This window comes from Salmo salar, chromosome ssa08, assembly GCF_905237065.1.
Source record: "Salmo salar chromosome ssa08, Ssal_v3.1, whole genome shotgun sequence".
Lineage (NCBI taxonomy): Eukaryota > Metazoa > Chordata > Actinopteri > Salmoniformes > Salmonidae > Salmo > Salmo salar.
The window spans coordinates 10,137,035-10,158,212 of NC_059449.1; the positions used below are offsets into that span (position 1 = coordinate 10,137,035).

Consider the following 21,178-nt stretch of genomic DNA (forward strand, 5'->3'; position numbering starts at 1 on the left):
ATGTATACAACCCACTCACCCTGCAGATGTACTGGTTGCGCTCCCCAGGGGAGAAGGTTTGAGACCTCATGATCATACTGTTCCGTACGAAGCCTCTCTGAGCGCTGCGTGGTCCTGGTCCCAGGCTGGGTCTGTCTTTAGGCCTCACCGCCACACCACTCATCTCTGTGTTCGTCTCCGCATCCACCTGGAGAAGGGTAGAGTATATTACAGCTACAGAGATGTGGGTCCACTAAATAAAAGTGGACTTTTTGAAGTGTGTGTGTGTGTGTCTAGATCTAAGGGCTATGGGTTCCACATTAAACACACCTCTCGAGGCCAGATTTCTCCATTCAGCCGGGTGTGTGTGTGTGTGTGTGTCAGAGCTCACATGGCTTACCAGTGTTGGTCCTTCATTTGCCTGAGGGAGTCTCTCTTTACATCTCCTCTCCTCCTCTTCCTCTCTGGCTGGCTCTTCTCGACACCCCTCCTCCCGCTCTTCCCCTCTGTACACCTGCCCAGGGCCAGCAAACTTCGTCTCTGCCTTGACAGAATCTTTCCTCTCCTCCTCCCCCTCTTCTTCCTCCTCCAGTCCGAGGACCAGTTGAGCGCCGTCTTCTCCCAGCATGCTCAGCCTGTCATGAGAGGATTGGTCAGGGTCAGCCATATTGTTACATGCAATGCAACCTGTCCATTCAAAATGTTACGGTGTGTATGCTCACAGCGAGAACATTTTTATGTTTGAGTAAAATGTTGATGTAGCCATGTTGTACGTCTTGAAAGCAAGAGTGACCCGTCGTTTTGCGAGAGGAAAATGTCCCCCGAAGGTGTTTATTTTTTTTATTTTCTTTCATTTTAAATGTTTAATTGAATATCAAAACATACAATCTACCACCTGCAGTGAAGCCACTCAATTCAGTCATCTAACCATCTCCCATCCAGAGCGGCCCACAGCATCAACCAGGGCCAAGCGCCCTGCCCAAGGTCACGTCGACAGATCTCACACCAAGTCAAAAGGTGTTTGTAATGGTCATCTGTGAGGGACGTGTCAGTACCATTGGTCTCTGTCCACGCCCAGTTGGCTCTGCCTCGCCACCTGTGATGTGTGTGTGTGTATTGAAAGTAATGGTGTTTGTAATGGTAGTAAAGAGTAGGCTGTGAGGGACAGTGGGTCAGTACCATTGATGTCCGTCCATGCCCAGCTGGCTCGCTCTCTCCTTCTCCTCCAAGGCCAGCTCCTGTTCCACAGCCTCCAACTCGCTGGAGGTCCTCTGCAGCAGGGCCGACACTGCATCCTGACAACACACACACACACACACACACACACACACATTGGAACGAGGCACCACTACAGCCTGGGGTGTGATCCCAGGCTGTGTTACAGCCGGCCGTGACCAGGAGCCCATTATGGCGGCGCACAATTTGCCCAGCGTCGTGCGGGTTAGGGGCGGGTTTGGCCCGGGGGGGCTTTCCTTGGCTCGTCGCACTTTAGCGACTCCTTGAGCCGGGCCGGGCGCCTTGCAAGCTGACTTCAGTCGTCAGTTGAACCGTGTTTCCTCCAACACACTGGTGCGGCTGTGTTAAGCGAGCAGTGTGTTGAGAAGCAGCGTGGTTTGTCGGGTCCTGTTTCTGGGGACCCATGACTCGACCTTCGCCTCTCCCGAGCCCATTGGGGAGTTGCAGCGATGAGACCAGATCGTAACTACCAATTGAATATCACGAAATTAGGGAGAAAAAAAGGGGGTAAAATTACAACAACAACTTTCCATTTGACTTTCGTGTGCTACCATCTGCGGTCGATACAGCTATTGGTGCCTGCGGAGATTGTTGCTAATATAACCTGCATGCAGCAGTGAATTTGAACTGATCTCCAATCAAAGTGAAGTGGGCATATCCAGAAACATGTAGACTGAGGCAGGCAGAGTCAAGTGGTCTGAAGTGGTGGAGGAGGACTCACCATGTCCACGGGCCCCGCAGGGTGCTGCTCTGGCCCAGGGCCGGGTCTCTCCTGGCTGGCCTCCCCTGTCTCTCTGGTCCTCTCACTGGTCAACAGGTTGTACCACACACTGGTCATATCCCCACTCACTGGAAGCTCTCCCAGACTCACATGGGCTCCAGCCTAGCGAGAGAGAGCGGAAGAGAGAGAGAGGGTGACACGAGAAAGATAATGACAAAAAGTGACAGTGTGTGCGAGAAAGTGTCTGTCAGTTCGTCCGCCCATCGTCGGCCACATTCTATACCCTGTCCCAGTAGTAATGGTTGACGTTGTTATATGTTGTTGTGCGGTAACATTCTATACCCTGTCCCAGTAGTAATGGTTGACGTTGTTATATGTTATTGTGCGGTAACATTCTATACCCTGTCCCAGTAGTAATGGTTGACGTTGTTATATGTTGTTGTGCGGTAACATTCTATACCCTGTCTCAGTAGTAATGGTTGACGTTGTTATATGTTGTTGTGCGGTAACATTCTATACCCTGTCCCAGTAGTAATGGTTGACGTTGTTATATGTTGTTGTGCGGTAACATTCTATACCCTGCCCCAGTAGTAATGGTTGACGTTGTTATTGTGCGCTAACATTCTATACCCTGTCCCAGTAGTAATGGTTGACGTTGTTATATGTTGTTGTGCGATAAATCTACAGTGGAGGTCCAGTATCAGCTATGTATTTAGTTAACTGAGTGTTGGTAGGTGCTCAAAGCGTGTGTTTGTGCTGTGCATTGTGTATGTACCAGGCAGTCCTCGGTGCGTCCGGGACCCACGGTGCAGGCGTCGACGCGGAGCGTCTTGTGCCGGAGGACGGCGTGCGGCGCGGCCGCCCTGAACACCTCGTTGAACGTCACGCTGTCGGGCAGCGCCACGGGCACCACGCGGGTCCTGAACAGACTGCTGATGTCACTGGAAGACGGGAGGAGCGCCACCCGGATGTATCTGTTGGGGGGGGGGGGGAGCGGGAGGGAGAGAGAAAAGAGAGTTATATAAAAAAATAATATTTCAATGACATTTCAATGTTGTTGAGGTCATGTCGTCCAATAACAACATAATACTCCTAAACTCAGAGTTAATGTGGAGACCGAGGCAGTAGGTTGGAAAAGTGAACGTGGCCTGGGGAGTGTTGGGATAAAGGCTGGTTACCTCTGGTGTGTTGTGTTATTGAGATGTGTGCTCTTCTCTTTCTGCCTGCTGTTCTGTAGCTTCCGGCCAGAGGCCTCAAGCATCTTTGAGGATTTCTCTCACTGCTCCAGCTAACATTGACTCAAACACTTCCTGGAAAAAAAACCTCTCTGCAAGACTCCTCTCCTCTCACCCGCAAATGAACCCCCACACAGCAGACTCATCTGCATATGCATATTTCAAATACTACAAAGGAGCCCAAATTTTCACTCAAATGAGTTGAATGATAATAAGATGAAGGAAGTTTGGTTGAAGAAAGAATAAAACATTTTTTTTAAATGCATAGCTACCCCCTGCTAAGTTGCATCATATTTTCGGGGAGATATTTCAGCTGAATGTTGTGCGAGGGATTCAAAGGCGTTTCCCCGCTGTTCGATTGGACACAAATGTCTTTTCAAGCCTGGGAACATGAGAGAATGGATTAACTTTTTAATTTTTGTCGGCCATAAAAGAAACAGGAAAAGGGGCTGCTGGCGGGAGAGAAAGCTGCGAGGGGTCTCAATAAATAATAAAATGACAGAGCCCACTCACCCCTGCAGAGAGTAGGCAAGACACACCTGTGTGATGTAAGGCCAAGTGTGTGTGTGGGTGTGGATGTGTGTATGGATGTGTGGGTGTGTATGTCTGTATGAATGTGTGTGTGGATGTCTGTGTGGATGTTTTATTTTTAATTCCACCTTTATTTAACCAGGTAGGCAAGTTGAGAACAAGTTCTCATTTACAATTGCGACCTGGCCAAGATAAAGCAAAGCAGTTCGACAACATACAACAACACAGAGTTACACATGGAGTAAAACAAACATACAGTCAATAATACAGTAGAAAAATAAGTCTATATACAATGTGAGCAAATTAGGTGAGATAAGGGAGGTAAAGGCAAAAAAGGCCATGGTGGCAAAGTAAATACAATATCGCAAGTAAAACACTGGAATGGTAGATTTGTAGTGGAAGAAAGTGCAAAGGAGCAAAATAAATAAATAAACACAGTCGGGGAAGAGGTAGTTGTATGGGCTAAATTATAGATGGGCTATGTACAGGTGCAGTAATCTGTGAGCTGCTCTGACAGCTGGTGCTTAAAGCTAGTGAGGGAGATAAGTGTTTCCAGTTTCAGAGATTTTTGTAGTTCGTTCCAGTCATTGGCAGCAGAGAACTGGAAGGAGAGACGGCCAAAGGAGGAATGGCCTTGGGGGTGACCAGAGAGATATACCTGCTGGAGCGCGTGCTACAGGTGGGTGCTGCTATGGTGACCAGTGAGCGGAGATAAGGGGGGACTTTACCTAGCAGGGTCTTGTAGATGACCTGGAGCCAGTGGGTTTGGCGACGAGTATGAAGTGAGGGCCAGCCAACGAGAGTGTACAGATCGCAGTGGTGGGTAGTATATGGGGCTTTGGTGACAAAACGGATGGCACTGTGATAGACTGCATCCAGTTTATTGAGTAGGGTATTGGAGGCTATTTTGTAAATGACATCGCCGAAGTCGAGGATCGGTAGGATGGTCAGTTTTACGAGGGTATGTTTGGCAGCATGAGTGAAGGATGCTTTGTTGCGAAATAGGAAGCCAATTCTAGATTTAACTTTGGATTGGATGTTTGATGTGAGTCTGGAAGGAGAGCTTACAGTCTAACCAGACACCTAGGTATTTGTAGTTGTCCACATATTCTAAGTCAGAACCGTCCAGAGTAGTGATGCTGGACGGGCGGACAGGTGCGGGCAGCGATCGGTTGAAGAGCATGCATTTAGTTTTACTTGTATTTAAGAGCAGTTGGAGGCCACGGAAGGAGAGATGTATGGCATTGAAGCTCGTTTGGAGGGTTGTTAACAGTGTCCAAAGAAGGGCCAGAAGTATACAGAATGGTGTCGTCTGCGTAGAGGTGGATCAGAGACTCACCAGCAGCAAGAGCGACATCATTGATGTATACAGAGAAAAGAGTTGGCCCAAGAATTGAACCCTGTGGCACCCCCATAGAGACTAACAGGCCATCCGATTTGACACATTGAACTCTATCAGAGAAGTAGTTGGTGAACCAGGCGAGGCAATCATTTGAGAAACCAAGTCTATTGAGTCTGCCGATGAGGATGTGGTGATTGACAGAGTCGAAAGCCTTGGCCAGGTCAATGAATACGGCAGCACAGTATTGTTTCTTATCGATGGCGGTTACGATATCGTTTAGGACCTTGAGCGTTGCTGAGGTGCACCCATGACCAGCTCTGAAACCAGATTGCATAGCGGAGAAGGTGCGGTGGGATTCGAAATGGTCAGTAATCTGTTTGTTGACTTGGCTTTCGAAGACCTTAGAAAGGCAGGGTAGGATAGATATAGGTCTGTAGCAATTTGGGTCAAGAGTGTCCCCTCCTTTAAAGAGGGGGATGACAGCAGCTGCTTTCCAATCTTTTGGAATCTCAGATGACACGAAAGAGAGGTTGAACAGGCTAGTAATAGGGGTTGCAACAATTTCGGCAGATCATTTTACAAAGAAAGGGTCCAGATTGTCTAGCCCGACTGATTTGTAGGGGTCCAGATTTTGCAGCTCTTTCAGAACATCAGCTGACTGGATTTAGGAGAAGGAGAAATGGGGAAGGCTTGGGCGAGTAGCTGTGGGGGGTGCAGTGCTGTTGACCGGGGTAGGGGTAGCCAGGTGGAAAGCATGGCCAGCCGTAGAAAAATGGTTATTGAAATTCTCAATTATAGTGGATTTATCAGAGGTGACAGAGTTTCCTATCCTCAGTGCAGTGGGCAGCTGGGAGGAGGTGTTCTTATTCTCCATGGACTTTACAGTGTCCCAGAACCTTTTTGAGTTTGTGTTGCAGGAAGCAAATTTCTGCTTCAAAAAGCTAGCCCTGGCTTTTCTAACTGCCTGTGTATATTGGTTATTGGATGTGTGCTAAGGTGTGACGAATCAGAGCAGGTGGTCAGTCCAGTTCAAGTGTTCAGCAGTCTGACGGCTTGTAGATAGAAACTGTCTCTGAGCCTGTTGGTATCAGACCACATGCTCCGATACTGTCTGACGGCTTGTAGATAGAAACTGTCTCTGAGCCTGTTGGTATCAGACCTCATGCTCCGATACGGTCTGCCCGACAGTAAGGGTGTGAACAGCTCGTGGCCGAGGTGGGTGGGGTCCTTGATGATGCTGCGGGCCTTCCTCAGGCACCGTTTCCAGTAGATGTCCTGGATGGGTGGGAGCACGGTCCCAGTGATGTACCGGGCCGCCTGCACCCACCTGGTCAGGACGCTCTCAACAGTGGTAGTATTTGGACGCAGCGTGTGTGTAAGAGAGAGAGAGGTGTGTGTGTGTGTGTGAGAGAGAGTTTGTGTTTCACAGAGAGATGTGTGTGAGAGAGAGTTTGTGTTTCAGAGGTGTGTGTGAGAGAGAGTTTGTGTTTCACAGAGAGATGTGTGTGAGAGAGTTTGTGTTTCAGAGGTGTGTGTGAGAGAGAGAGTTTGTGTTTCAGAGGTGTGTGTGTGAGGCTGTCCCTCCTATCCTCCTCTGTCAGTCTCATACTTCTCTCTGAGAGAGAGACAGAGACAGAGAGAGAGAGAGAGAGAGAGAGAAAGAGAAAGTGACAGAGAGAGAGACAGAGAGTGTGTGTGTGTGTGAGAGGACATCACACCAGTTATGTAATGTTGTGTTGTCGTGATGTGTGTTTTGTCCTATATTTTTATTTAATTCATTTTTATTTTTAATCCCAGGCCCCCGTCCCCGCAGGAGGCCTTTTGGTAGGCTGTCATTGTAAATAAGAACTTGTTCCTAAGTGACTTACCTAGTGAAATAAAGGTTCAATAAAATAAAGAAATAAAGCCCAGTATTGAGCCGTCTAGATTCAACATTGACACACGTCCCCAGAGCAGCCCTAACACCTCCAGGTGCCAAGTCAACTCAACACTGACAGGCTGAGCACAGTGGCACTCTCAAAGTCAACATGGTCTGTAACACGCTGCGATGCTGTCTGTGTAAACGCAACACTGACAGAGTCTAGTCAGTACACATGGATATACGAATGAATGAAAGATGGAATGAATGAAAGATTGAATAAATGAATGAATGAGTGAATGAATGGGTGAAAACTCACACTCTGGTAGTGGAGGGGACTGACAGGGCAGCAGGGTTTTGCAGCTGCATGATCACCATGACAAAACTGGAGTTGGCAGCATCATATCTGTAAACAACAACACTATTTTTCATTTGTCCGACAACAGGGCAGGATGGAGTAATAGACATTGCGTACCTTAATGTGTGTGTGTGTGTGTGTGTACTCTTACTTCAGGCCTATCTGGACCTGGGCAGACTCAGGAAGGACAGGCTCATCCTCCAGGTACACCACCGGTTCATCAGACTCCATTGACCTACTAACACACAGCAGGTTTTTCATTATTACCAATCAAAAAGAAAGTCTGGAATATAAAACAGAGAACAGAGGTGGAGCAGAGGAAGGAGAGACGGGAGGGAGGCAGAGGAGAGAGACGGGAGGGGGGCAGAGGAAAGAGACGGGAGGGGGGCAGAGGAGAGAGACGGGAGGGGGGCAGAGGAGAGAGACAGGAGGGGGGCAGAGGAGAGAGACGGGAGGGGGGCAGAGGAGAGAGACGAGAGGGGGGCAGAGGAGAGAGACGGGAGGGGGGCAGAGGAGAGAGACGGGAGGGGGGCAGAGGAGAGAGACGGGAGGGGGGCAGAGGAGAGAGACGGGAGGGAGGCAGAGGAGAGAGACGGGAGGGAGGCAGAGGAGAGAGACGGGAGGGAGCAGAGGAGACAGGAGGGAGCAGAGGAGAGAGACGGGAGGGAGGCAGAGGAGAGAGACGGGAGGGGGGCAGAGGAGAGAGACGGGAGGGGGGCAGAGGAGAACGGGAGGGGGGCAGAGGAGAGAGACGGGAGGGAGGCAGAGGAGAGAGACGGGAGGGAGGCAGAGGAGAGAGACGGGAGGGAGCAGAGGAGAGAGACATTTCAGAGTGAGAGCGAGAAAGGGTGTCCATGGCTCATCGTCTAATTTAAATCAAATCAAGAGGAGAGCAAGGGAGGACAGGAGAAGAGGGTATGAAAGAGAGAGAGAAAAAAAGAGAGCAAGCAGAGAGAGAGAGCAAGTGACAGAGAGGAAGAAAGAAAGAGAAAAAGGGAGCGAGGGAAGGAGGGAGAAAGCTCGCTGAGAGAGACAGAGTCCACACCACACTGGTTGAAGGGATCAGCATCAACCCCCCCTTTAGGGGGCAAGAGATGAAAGAGTTTGACCATAGGAGCAGTTTTAGTGGGAAAAACAGACATCAATGAGGCCAGTCTAATCACGAAAAGCCAAACTGGGCAACAGAGCCCATGGACTAATTAGGAAGACACAACTGGGCAACAGACCTCTGCGTGTCTGCATCTCAAACATCTCTTTCGTTTGACAAACAGACAGGGCTTCTTCCATTCAGTCATTAAAGAGCAGATGTAGCTCTGTCTCCGACTGTGTGATACACATGAGACAAAGCTAATTGTGTGTGTGTGTGTGTGTGTGTGTGTGGGTGTGTGAGTTGAGGAGCCTTCAGTTTGGTGTTTTAATTGAGGTCTTGTGGTTTTCTCATCACAGCTTGCGCCAAACATCGCAGGCGTTGGGTTAAATGGAAGAAGGGGAGAGGAAGAGGAGGTTAAAAGACCCATCGTGACCCTTCGAGTGGACCAACACTATTGGGAACAGCAGTACCTCAAGATAAATGAGAGGGATGGAGAGAGGGAAGAGGTTGAGAACGAGGGGGGCAGAGGTTGAAAATGAAAGGCAGGGGAAGGGAGGGATGGAGAGTGCTGAAGAGCGAGAGAGAGTGTGCAATCGATCGATCAAAATAATGAAAAGAGCGGGAAGTGAGTGTGACCCACCGTTTGACATTAGAGGCCTCGTACACCCCACTGTCCCCGGCCACGGACTCGTCTGACACGGCTGCTGACACACAGGTGGGCCTGTCCTCCCCCGGCCTCTGGAGGTCCACGTCTGACAACAACACAGACGAAGACATGAAGTACAACTGAGATAAGACACCAGAGTTGATATGCGCGGGGGGGGGGGGGCTGCTGCTTGCAAAGTACTGGAGAAAAGTTCATTAATCCAAAAAAGTGTTTTCGTATATCTACGAGACACATCCAAAGATGCGATGGGAGCCTCCAGTACCTCCAGCAGTACCTCCAGCAGTACACATTTTAGCTGTAACCCTGGAGAAGCACACCTGATTCAACTTGTCAACTAATCATCAAGCCCTTGAGTTGAATGCAGAATATTGGTTCGGGGTTACAATACAAATGTGTGCTGTTCGGGGGAACTGGAGGACTGGAGATGGGGAACACTCTTAGTTTATGTAGTGGTGCTGTTTCAGTGCAGCTCCATTTTGAGCTGCTAGGTGGCAGTGTTGCGCCATGCAGCGCAAGGCATTTCTAATCAGTGGTAAATTCCAATGAAGGGAGGAAGGAAGGAAGGAAGGAAGAATTTCCCGTATGAATAAAGCCAGTCCTAGCTCTCTGGAAACACGGAACGTAGAGCCTCAGAAATCTCTAAACTGTTGGATATGGTGTAGGTGTGTGATGTCAAATGTTTACTTGACGGTGTTGTATCAGCAAATTACTTTGCGAATATTCTAGTACAGGTTGTTTATTTTAATTTGATTCAAATAAATCTATATATTTTTATATATATTATGGGTTGTCCAAGGTTGGGGATAGGGTGGGGCCGCCAGGGGTATGCTTGGAATTGTGTGAGTACATTGTTTACAAAAAAAATACAAATTGAACAGAGCAAACGTCTCACCTGTAATACTCTCTCTGAGGGTAGACAGTGCCCCTCTCCCTTCCCTCCCCCCCTCCCCACCTCTGTCCCTCTCCCCCGTCTCCGGCTCAAACATCCCCATCCCCTGACCGTCGTAGAATCCCAGGCTGAGACCGCCAAAGTCCGACACCACCAGACCGACGTCCCCGTCCCCAAAGTCCTGTGGGCCCGCCGACGGGAACGCACCGACCCCCTCCAGCACCAGCGGCGAGCCCGGCGGCGAGAGAGAAGACAACGACGACCTCGAGGAAAGCGACGTCACCGACTTGGACGGCTCGGCCGGCTTCGAGGACACCGCAACCAGCGGCGCTAATGGGACCAGGTCGGTGGTACCGGTTCCGACGGCGTGTGTGTGAAGCGACGTGTTGTGTGGGTGTGGGTTCTCCACCTCGTGTTCGTGGATGGTGGTGATAGTTCCTGGGGGGTCTCCCCGCCTGTAGGTTATCCCAGAGGGGGTCAGGGGCTCCTGGAGGAGCAGGTCCAGTTTACACTGGTAGTCCAGGTCTAGGGGGGAGGGGGGTTCTGCAGGGGTGTAGTAGAGGTCTCCGGAGGAGAGGGAGTTGAGGGAGCCGCGGGAGGAGGATGCGTTGAGGGAGCCGCGGGAGGAGGCCAGAGAACCCAGGCTGCTGCCTGATGAGACGGACAGGGTACTGGCCGACAAACTGTAAGGGAGAGAACACACATTAAACACACAGCCACATGCACCACGAACAAGCACCTCAACCAGCAACGTTTTACTTACTGTAGCTGTATGTATGTGTATTGGAGGAACACGTTGGCTGAGTTTAGACAGGCAGCCCAATTCTCATCTTTTTTCCCACTAAATGGTCTTTGGACCAATCACATCAGATCTTTTTCAGAGCTGATATGATTGGTCAAAAGGTAAATTAGTGAAAAAAGATCAGAATTGGACTGCCTGTGTAACCACAGCCTTAGCGCAAGAGTGTATTTGTGTATAGGTATACAAGCGTGAAGTGCACGCATACACAGACACACACACACACACACACACACACACACACACACACCTCTTGAGCTGAGAGTGGAGAAGTGTAGTCAGTCTGGTTGATTCCTCCAGTCTCTGCACCAGGACTCGTCTCCTCTCCTGCACCTTCAACCTAGAGAGACAAATCCTTATGAGTACAACATATCCATGTCTGGGACAGAACACATATCCATGTCTGGGACAGAACACATGTCCATGTCTGGGACAGAACACATATGTCTGGGACAGAACACATATCCATGTCTGGACAGAAAATATCCATGTCTGGGACAGAACACATATCCATGTCTGGGACAGAACACATATCCATGTCTGGGACAGAACACATATCCATGTCTGGGACAGAACACATATCCATGTCTGGGACAGAACACATATCCATGTCTGGGACAGAACACATGTCCATGTCTGGGACAGAACACATATCCATGTCTGGGACAGAACACATATCCATGTCTGGGACAGAACACATGTCCATGTCTGGGACAGAACACATATCCATGTCTGGGACAGAACACATATCTCGGTCTCCTTTGGGAAAGTGGTCTTCTGACCTCAATGAGACTTCTTGGTCTAATAAATGCTAAATAGACAACATGCCCCCTTCCCTCTGGTAGGAATTCCCTCTCCTCTGTTCTGCTAATAAAGCTTCAGGAACACTAACCTTAATTACTGTCTTCATTGATCGAGCAATTACAGAGCCTAATTAGCTCAAGACACAATTATAGGGCTTCTTCAAATGTAGTCAGTGTGTGTGTGTGTGTGTGTGTGTGTGTGTGACAATATGTAATTACAATTACAACCCATACAAGCGCCATGTTTCCAATTACGGCTGCCGCTCTGCCGTCTAATGTGACGCGATGTTGCAGCGACACAGTCTGCCTCCAAAACAAGACAATTACCACACAGTGTGTGTGTGTGTTCAGTGTGTGGGTGAGTAACAATTGCTATGCTAATGAACGGTAATTAAAGGCACCTTACAATGTTTACCCTTCGGAACGTTTGCGTCGTTCATTAGGTAAACAAAAGGCCGTAAACCGCGTGGGCGGGCAAATCAATTTGTTTGTTATCTGCTGGACGTCAACGAGGAACACGTGGGGAACTCACACATAAACACTATATACACACAGCCTCATGTATCGCCTACGTCCAGGGGAGTTTTTAGACTTCCCTCTGTCTATACGTCTGGGACTGCACGGCTACGACTAGCTGCGAGGCAACCGCCGGGTTTTTAAAGGGAAGGTGCCGGGGATTGTGCGTCTCACCTCTGGGCCAGGGCGTGGCTGGGGGTGTTCCTGACGGCCTGCAGGTCCTGCTCCAGCTGCAGCCTCTGGGCCTCCAGACGTTGGAGGTCCTGCGGGGTGCGTCGCCGTGGCGACACGAACTGCAGCTCCTTGAGGAGCTCCTCCTTCTCCGAGACCAGGAGGAGACGTTCCCGCTCCACGTCCACCGCCCCCGGCCACGCCTCGCTCTCCAGCTTGGCCAGCTCCACCTGCACGTTGGCCATACTGGGGGGAGGAAGGAGAGAAACAGAGGGTAGGGATGCTATATACACCAAAAGTATGTGGACACGCCTTCAAATTAGTGGATTTGGCTATTTCAGCCACACCCATTGCTGACAGGTGTAGAAAATCGAGCACACAGCCATGCAATCTCCATAGACAACTTGACTGGCCTGCACAAAGCCCTGACCTCAACCCCATCGAACACCTTTGGGATGAATTGGAACGCCGACTGTGAGCCAGACCTAATCGCCCAACATCAGTGCCCGACCTCACTAACGCTTTTGTGGCTGAATGCAAGCAAGTCCCCGCAGCAATGTTCCAACATCTAGTGGAAAGCCTTCCCAGAAGAGTGGAGGCTGTTATAGCAGCAAAGGGGGGACCAACTCCATATTAATGCCCATGATTTTTCGACGAGCATGTGTCCACATACTTTTGGCCATGTAGTCTATTTTAACCCCTATATAAACACACAGGCGCTCATAAGGGAACACAGTGAAAATGCTTTCTCCTGGAACACACACTCCCAGGGGTCTAAAGCCAGCAGCAAGCCTCTCCGAAAGGAGGAGGAGGGGTAACAAGGGATTTGTCATGCTAACACACTCCACCGCCTGCTCGCTGTAGAAACACCTGTTCTATACCGGTGGATTAGAAAACGTTTCACAGCCCAAATGTCAGGGATTACCGTCCATAAGGGGAGGAGTTTACCTGCGTTTTATTCACTGAGCCTAAAACTGCCCACGGTGGTCACAGATCACATCGCTAATGTGTGAAACTGACAGCCGTCCAGGTCACAGCCTGTGACTGATAATGCATAACCATTTAATGGCCGGACATGGACCCTTAATTGCTCTGATCTGAAGTCAGATCTAAGGCCCATGCTAAAGTGATCTAAGGCCCATGCTAAAGTGATCTAAGGCCCATGCTAAAGTGATCTAAGGCCCATGCTAAAGTGATCTAAGGCCCATGCTAAAGTGATCTAAGGCCCATGCTAAAGTGATCTAAGGCCCATGCTAATGTGATCTAAGGCCCATGTTAATGTGATCTAAGGCCCATGCTAATGTGATCTAAGGCCCATGCTAATGTGATCTAAGGCCCATGTTAATGTGATCTAAGGCCCATGCTAATGTGATCTAAGGCCCATGCTAATGTGATCTAAGGCCCATGCTAATGTGATCTAAGGCCCATGCTAATGTGATCTAAGGCCCATGCTAATGTGATCTAAGGCCCATGTTAAAGTGATTTCAGGTGCGCCCTCTATCCATCTCCATTGAGTTGAGTTTACTGTTGCAGTTCTGTGGTCAGGTGATATGCATATTAACATAAGGAATGTCTGCAGTAAAAAAAACAGAGAGAGAGAGATTACCTTCTTTTGGCCTCTTCATATTGGAGACTAAGTCTAACCTTCTCAGCCAAGGATGACCTGCTCCTCAAACCAGCCTGAGAAACGGAGGGAGAACGAGCGAGAGAGAGAGAGAGAGAGAGAGAACCAAAAACATCACATGTACCTGCTTCAAGTTCAAGTGACTGGGTTTAATATCATTAGAGAGACCCCCACCTCTCCTTCCCTTCTCCCGCCCTCCCTCGTTCTGCCCTCCCTCCATTTAGCATTCCATCGGTGAAGGTCTCGCTGTGTGTGTGTGTGTGTGTGTGTGTGTGTGTGTGTGTGTGTGTGTAGGGAGGGAGGGAGAAAAGCCCCAGTGTAGTAAGCAGCTTTGCCTCTCTACCTCTAACCCTGAGCCCAGTCTGCCCGGCCGGGCCCCTGGCAGCTATCATCTGCTCCGAGGACAAGGAATCCTGTGTGTGTGTTTTTTTTTTGTGTGTGTTTGTAGCCCCATATACAGCTTTCCTCTCTACCTTAACCAGCCATCTCCGGCGGGCCCCTGGCAGCTATCATCTGCTCCGAGGAACCAGAGGAATCCTGTGTGTGTGTGTGTGTGTGTGTGTGTGTGTGTGTGTGTGTGTGTGTGTGTTCTGTCTGTGCAGAGGAATCCAGTCCCACCAGGGAAGGCCCACAGACAGGGGGCGGGGACATTCCTCTCAGCAACACACAGGCATTTTATTAAGACAAAGGAGAGACATGAGAGAGAGAGAGAGAGAGAGAGAGAGAGAGAGAGAGAGAGAGAGAGAGAGAGAGAGAGAGAGAGAGAGAGAGAGAGAGAGAGAGGAGAGAAAGCAAGAGAAGAGAGGAGAGAAAGATAGAGAGAGGGGGGGTGACAAATTGTTGAGTGAGAGTGGGAGCAAGATAGAGAGTTGGAGAGAATAGGGGGAGAGAAAGGGAGAGAGAGTGAAAGAGAGGAGAGAATGAGAGGTGGTGCTCACCTCTCCAGAGACGTCTGTCTGGGAGCCGGCTTCTAGCGTCTGTCTGGAGCCCACTGGGTTCCGGAGGTCTGGTTCAGAATGGCCCATGTTGTGTTCCGTGTGGAACCTCTCCTTTAGCTTAGCCAGAGACTATGGGAGAGAGGAGAACATGGGCTGGGTCTAGACTCTAGAGGGAAGTCCAGGGTCGAAAGACACACCGTACCAAAACAGAAAACGAAAATGAGCATTTCTAAATCGGATAGGTTCAGCCAGTCCCTTCCTGTTGGTCTGTTTCCTTCTGTTGGGTGCCTAATGAACATTACCTTGCCAGGAGCTCTCAAAAGCAGATATAGGAACCCACACACAGACCAAAATATTTCACACACACACAGTACCTGCATGAGGTCCTGTTTCTCCTTCTCTCCAGAGCTGATGGCCCTGCGGAGAGACTTGAGCTCCGTCACGATGGCCTTGGCCTCCTTCAGACGGTATCCACTCTGCTCGCCACACAGTTTTTGGTCGATCCTGCAAAAAGGGAGCGCACACACACATGTAGAAATTAAATAAAAAATAAAACACCAAAGAGAGAAAAGTTTTGTTCACAAATATCAGAATCTCCAATGATCTGGATTCTGCATAGATCTATTTGAATGTGAACACATCGATATCTATATGGGTGTTAAAGTTATACACTACCGTTCAAAAGTTGGTGTTCACTTAGAAATGTTTTTGAAAGAAAAGCACATTTTTGGTCCATTAAAATAACTTGCTGGCCTTCTAGGCAGAATTCCTCTGTCCAGTGACTGTGTTTTTTTGCCCATCTTAATCTTTTCTTTTTATTGGCCAGTCTGAGATATGGCTTTTTCTTTGCAACTCTGCCTAGAAGGACAGCATCCCGGAGTTGCCTCTTCACTGTTGACGTTGAGACTGGTGTTTTGCAGGTACTATTTAATGAAGCTGTCAGTTGAGGACTTGTGAGGCGTCTGTTTCTCAAACTACACACTCTAATGTACTTGTCCTCTTGCTCAGTTGTGCACCGGGTCCTCCCACTCCTCTTTCTATTCTGGTTAGAGCCAGTTTGCGCTGTTCTGTGAAGGGAGTAGTACACAGCGTTGTACGAGATCTTCAGTTTCTTAGAATAGACTGACAAGTTTCAGAAGAAAGTACTTTGTTTCTGGCCATTTTGAGCCTGTAATTAAACCCACAATTGGTGATGCTCCAGATACTCAACTAGTCTAAAGAAGACCAGTTTTATTGCTTCTTTAATCAGAACACGTTTTCAGCTGTGCTAACATGATTGCAAAAGGGTTTTCTAATGATCAATTAGCCTTTTAAAATTATAAAATTGGATTAGCTAACACAACGTGCCATTGGAACACAGGAGTGATAGTTGCTGATAATGGGCCTCTGTACGCCTATGTAGATATTCCATAAAAAATCTGCCGTTTCCAGCTACAATAGTCATTTACATCATTAACAATGTCTACACTGTATTTTTGATAAATTTGATGTTATTTTAAATGGACAAAAAACAAGGACATTTCTAAGTGACCCCAAACTTTTGAATGGTAGTGCTAGCTCCATTGAGTGTTTGTCTAACAGCATAGTACGACAAAATGACATAACAAGCAGCCTTTGTTTAGCTGCCATGCGTGATTTCTGACCTTCCTAACGTGCAATTTGTGTGTGTGTTCCTGCCCCCGTTTCACTCTTTTCCTTTATTGTGTGTGCCTCCTGAGCGGATGGAGTGTGTGTGGAGGGTGAACGACAATGCTTCATTGTTTCAATTATTGTAATAAAAAGTGGCTGCTTTGGACAGGACTTAATCCAGAGCCTGCCATGTGAGCAACATAACCCCTCTCTCTCTTTCTCTCTCTCCCTACATCTCTCTGTCTACTCCCAATCCCACTTTCTCCTTCTCCCTCCCACCTCTTACTTTCTGTCTCTCCTTCTATCAACCCCTCTTCCCCCTTCATTCTCTCTCTCTCTCCCCCCTCTCTCATGGTCATTCTCTCCCTCTCTCTTTACCTCCTATCTCATGGTCATTCTCTCTCTTTACCTCCTTTCTCATGGTCATTCTCTCTCTTTACCTCCTATCTCATGGTCATTCTCTCTCTTTACCTCCTATCTCATGGTCATTTCTCTCTCTTTACCTCCTATCTCATGGTCATTCTCTCTCACTCTCTCTCTTTTTACCTCCTATCTCATAGTCATTCTTTACCTCCTATCTCATGGTCATTCTCTCTCTCTCTTTACCTCATAGTCATTCTCTCCCCCTCTCTTTTCCTCCTATCTCATGGTCATTCTCTCCCCCTCTCTTTTCCTCCTATCTCATGGTCATTCTCTCCCCCTCTCTTTTCCTCCTATCTCATGGTCATTCTCTCCCCCTCTCTTTTCCTCATTCCTCATTCTCTCTCTCTCTCTACGAATGTGAATTCCTATTAGTAGATTGTAGCGGCTCTCTCGAATAATCCTATACAGCGGTTCCTACACATGCCGGATCTTAATTTGAGCCAGTTTGCTACAGCAGGAAAATAATCCTGCAGCAACAGGAATAGTGAATTATTATGTGGAATATAATTAATGGCAATTTTTGTAGTTTTAAATGTCCTGCATTGCAGGAAAGTGCTCCTGCACCAAAGTGATCAAATTAAGATCCTACATCTGTAATCAAACTGTTTTATGACCGCCCTCAGGCACTATCAAGTCCAATAGACACGTAACACTAAAGCTGTAAAATCACAACATTCACAGAGCAACATACAATACACAGGTGTCAGGTGTGTGTGTGTGTGTGTGTGTGTGTGTGTGTGTGTGTGTGTGCGTGTGCGTGCATGCGTTTAATAGGCAGGTGTGTGACAGACAGGTGTGTGATCAATATGAAAAGGGGACTTACTGCTGCAAGGTTTCAAAGCCTTGTTCTTTGTAGATGAGCTCCTGTTTCATCTGGGAGAGCTCTCTCTTCAGCTTATTCACCTACAGTAGCGGACAGAAACAGAGACCAATGTTAAAACCAGAGTACAGACACACATTAACAGAGACATAGAGGAATGTGCTTTCATTGAGAAGAGAGATGTTTTGTTTCTTGTTTTTTTCACTTGCTTTGGCAATGTAAACATATGTTTCCCATGCCAATGAAGCCCCTTTGAATTTAATTGAGAGAGAAAGAGAGCGAGAGACAGAGAGAGAGAGAGAAAGAGAGCGCGAGAGAGAACGAGAAAAAGAAAGAAGAGTGAGAACGAGATAGACAGTCAAGAAGACACTAGTTGCCCTCCCGAATGGCGCAGAGTCATCACTACAGACCCGGATTCGATCCCAGGCTGTGTCACAACCGGCTGTGATCGGGAGTCCCATAGTGCGGCGCACAAATGGCCCAGCGTCATCTGGGTTAGGGGAGGGTTTGGCCAGGGGAGGGTTTGGCCAGGGGAGGGGGGGGGGCTTTACTTGGCTCATCGTGCTCTAGTGACTCCTAGTGGCAGCCCGCGTGCCTGCAGGCTGACTTCGGTCATCAGTTGAAAGGTGTTTCCTCCGACACATTGGTGCTGCAGGCTTCCGGGTTAAGCGGGCGGGTGTTAAGAAGCGCGGTTTGGCGGGTCACGTTTCGGAGGACGCATGACTCGACCTCCACCTCCTGAGCCCGTTGGGGAGTTGCAGCGATGAGACCAGATCAAAATTGTGGAGAAAAAGGGGGTAAAATACAACAAAATAAATAAGTTGAGAAGAGGTGTGAGTGAGAGGGAGCGAGAGAGAGAGAGAGGGAGCGAGAGAGACAGAGAGAGATGCACCTTACCCTGACTTTGGTGGTGGAGATCTCAGCCTTGAGGATGTCAGGGTCATACTTAGTGCTGGACGATGACCCCGAGAACACTGGAGGTGAGAGAGTCGTCTGGCCAGTTAGTGTGTGAAGGACAGAACGCGCTTGTGTGTGACAAGTGGTTTAAAACGTGGTTCGGGTTAGGTTCACTACTCACGGCTGGTGCGTGAGCTGGACTTGTCCTTGTATGCGTCGTTGAGGCGTGTGTACTGATCCAGGGCCAAGGCCAGCCGCTGCTCTTTGACCTGGTAACGAAGATCACAATGGAAATAAGTAATGTTCGTTCGTTCATGCGGTCCTTTGTTCATCCATTCCCTCATTCTATTTGTGAATTAATTCATTCTTCCTTCCACCCACCCACCCATTCAGTCATTCTATCATTCACCTACCCCATCCATCCATATATCCTTCCATCCATCTATTCATTCATCCATCCATTTCACCTGGTACAGCTCTTTCTGTGTGACCAGTGCATCCTGGGCGACTGTCAGGTACTCCTTCAACATCCTCTCCTGCTCCTTCCTCCACTCCGCCCGGGGGTCCTCTAGCTGGGTACTCTCTAGAGAGGGTAGAATGTCATCAATGAGATCTACTCCCATAAAAAAATGATGATGATGATAATACTTTATTTGTAGCCTCTTTTTGTGTCATACAGCTACAGCACGCCAGAACACTGATTCAGATATACAGGTAACTGCCAAAGTAATGGAAACACTTGAGTAAATGAGGGATACAAAGTATATTGAAAGCAGGTAGTTCCACACAGATGTGGTTCCTGAGTTAATTAAGCAATGAATATCCCATCATGCTTAGGGTCATGTATAAAAATGCTCCGCAGGCTATTATTTTGGCCCCATAGGATGACAATGCCCTCATCCACAGGACATGAGTGGTCACTGAATGGTTGGATGAGCATAATAAATATGTAAACCCTATGCCATGGCCGTCTCAGTCACCAGATCTCAACACAATTGAACACTTATGGGAGATTCTGGAGCGGCACCTGAGACAGCGTTTTCCAGCACCGTCAACAAAACACCAAATTGTCACGACTACTGCCGAGGGCGGTTCCTCTCCCTGTTCGGGTGGCGCTCGGCGGTCGTTGTCACCGGCCTACTAGCTGCCATCGATCCCTTTTTCGTTTTTTTCTGTTAGTTATGTCTTTATGAGTTACACCTGTTTCCCATTAGTAATTAGTATTATTATTTAAGCCCGCCTCTCCACCTGTTCTGTGTGCGGGCTTGTTACGTGTCGTCACTTTGTATGTTTTGTGGTACATGTATTTTGGACTTCGGGGTTATTGTTTCGCCCTGTTGTGTTTGGACATATTTCCTCGGTTTTCAGTACTTATTAAATTACATATTGTACCAAACATTTTCCTGCTTCCTGCACCTGACTCCACACCCACGAAGCCCAAAGTGTTACAGAAGCCCGCACCATAGAAATGGAGTCAGCAGAAGCAGCCACCACCCCTCTACCATCGATGGAAGAACGGGTCCTCCATCACACCACCGTTCTCCATCGGATTAGGTCAGCCATGGACCAGATGATGGAGAGAATGGATCGATGGGAGAGGAGTGGTCTCCTCCCTTCACCTCCGGTTCACCCGACGAGCTCACCTCCTCCACTCCCTTCCCCGTCTGGATCTGGGGCACTACGTCTTACGCCTCCGAGGGAGTATGATGGAGCAGCGGCAAGGTGCCAGGGATTCCTATTACAACTTGAATTATACCTGGCGACCGTGAGGCCGACTCCCTCGGGGGAGGAGAGCGTGAGCCTCCTCATCTCCTGCTTGACGGGCCGAGCATTGGAGTGGGCCAACGCTGTGTGGAATGGACCCGATTCCGCACGAAACTACCCTGAGTTCACCCGCCGTTTCAGGGCCGTCTTCGATCATCCCCCGAAAGGAAGAGCGGCGGGTGAACGTCTGTTTCACCTTAGGCAGGAGATGAGGAGCGCGCAAGATTTTGCCCTAGAATTCCGGACTTTGGGGGCTGGAGCTGGGTGGAACGACAGGGCCCTAATAGATCACTACCGGTATAGCCTCAGGGAGGACGTCCGCAGGGAGCTAGCGTGTCGGGACACTACACTCTCCCTAGATGAACTGATCGACATGTCTATACGACTGGACAATCTGCTGGCTGCCCGCGGACGTTCAGAGAGGGTCCTGTCAGTTCCAGCTCTTAGCCTGCCTGCACCCATTCCTATGGAGCTCGGGGGAACTGCGTCAAGGGGAACCAGAGGAGGGCGCCCCTCCTGCACCAATTGTGGTCGACGAGGACACACGGCCGACCAGTGCTGGGGTGGTCCCTCTGGGAGTCGAGAGGGCAGGCAGAACACTCCTCGTTCATCCCAGGTGAGTCAGCACCACACTCACCCAGAATCCTCTGTTGGTCACGTGTTTGTTTACATTTGTTTCCCAGCATAAGGCGCTAGTCGATTCAGGCGCAGCTGGGAACTTTATGGATAGCGGACTAGCCCTTAAGTTGGGAATTCCGCTGGTACCGTTAGATTCCCCTTTCCCCGTGCACTCCTTAGATAGCCGACCATTAGGGTCAGGGCTGATCAGGGAGACCACGGTGCCACTGGACATGATAACGCAGGGGAATCATAAGGAACGAATTAGTT

At 49.0% G+C, this 21,178-nt stretch overlaps 1 protein-coding gene across 2 annotated transcripts in view; it reads right to left on the reverse strand.

Annotated features, from left to right (window-relative positions):
* Positions 1–21,178, reverse strand: part of LOC106610066 (protein WWC2) — a 44,543-nt gene that overhangs the window by 4,026 nt on the left and 19,339 nt on the right. Inside the window, exons 3-20 of one of the 2 annotated variants that reach the window (XM_014209198.2) lie at positions 18,994–19,109; positions 18,708–18,795; positions 18,527–18,603; positions 17,633–17,712; positions 15,132–15,261; positions 14,758–14,886; positions 13,802–13,875; positions 12,199–12,441; positions 10,956–11,045; positions 9,910–10,589; positions 8,991–9,102; positions 7,412–7,495; positions 7,222–7,308; positions 2,712–2,910; positions 1,937–2,098; positions 1,159–1,274; positions 380–614; positions 20–187 (exon numbers count right to left, since the gene is read on the reverse strand). In XM_014209198.2, coding sequence (XP_014064673.2) covers positions 20–187; positions 380–614; positions 1,159–1,274; positions 1,937–2,098; positions 2,712–2,910; positions 7,222–7,308; positions 7,412–7,495; positions 8,991–9,102; positions 9,910–10,589; positions 10,956–11,045; positions 12,199–12,441; positions 13,802–13,875; positions 14,758–14,886; positions 15,132–15,261; positions 17,633–17,712; positions 18,527–18,603; positions 18,708–18,795; positions 18,994–19,109 — 2,870 coding nt within the window. Of the gene's footprint in view, positions 1–19; positions 188–379; positions 615–1,158; positions 1,275–1,936; positions 2,099–2,711; positions 2,911–7,221; positions 7,309–7,411; positions 7,499–8,990; positions 9,103–9,909; positions 10,590–10,955; positions 11,046–12,198; positions 12,442–13,801; positions 13,876–14,757; positions 14,887–15,131; positions 15,262–17,632; positions 17,713–18,526; positions 18,604–18,707; positions 18,796–18,993; positions 19,110–21,178 lie in introns of both variants that reach the window. The other variant, XM_014209197.2, reaches the window with a different exon arrangement.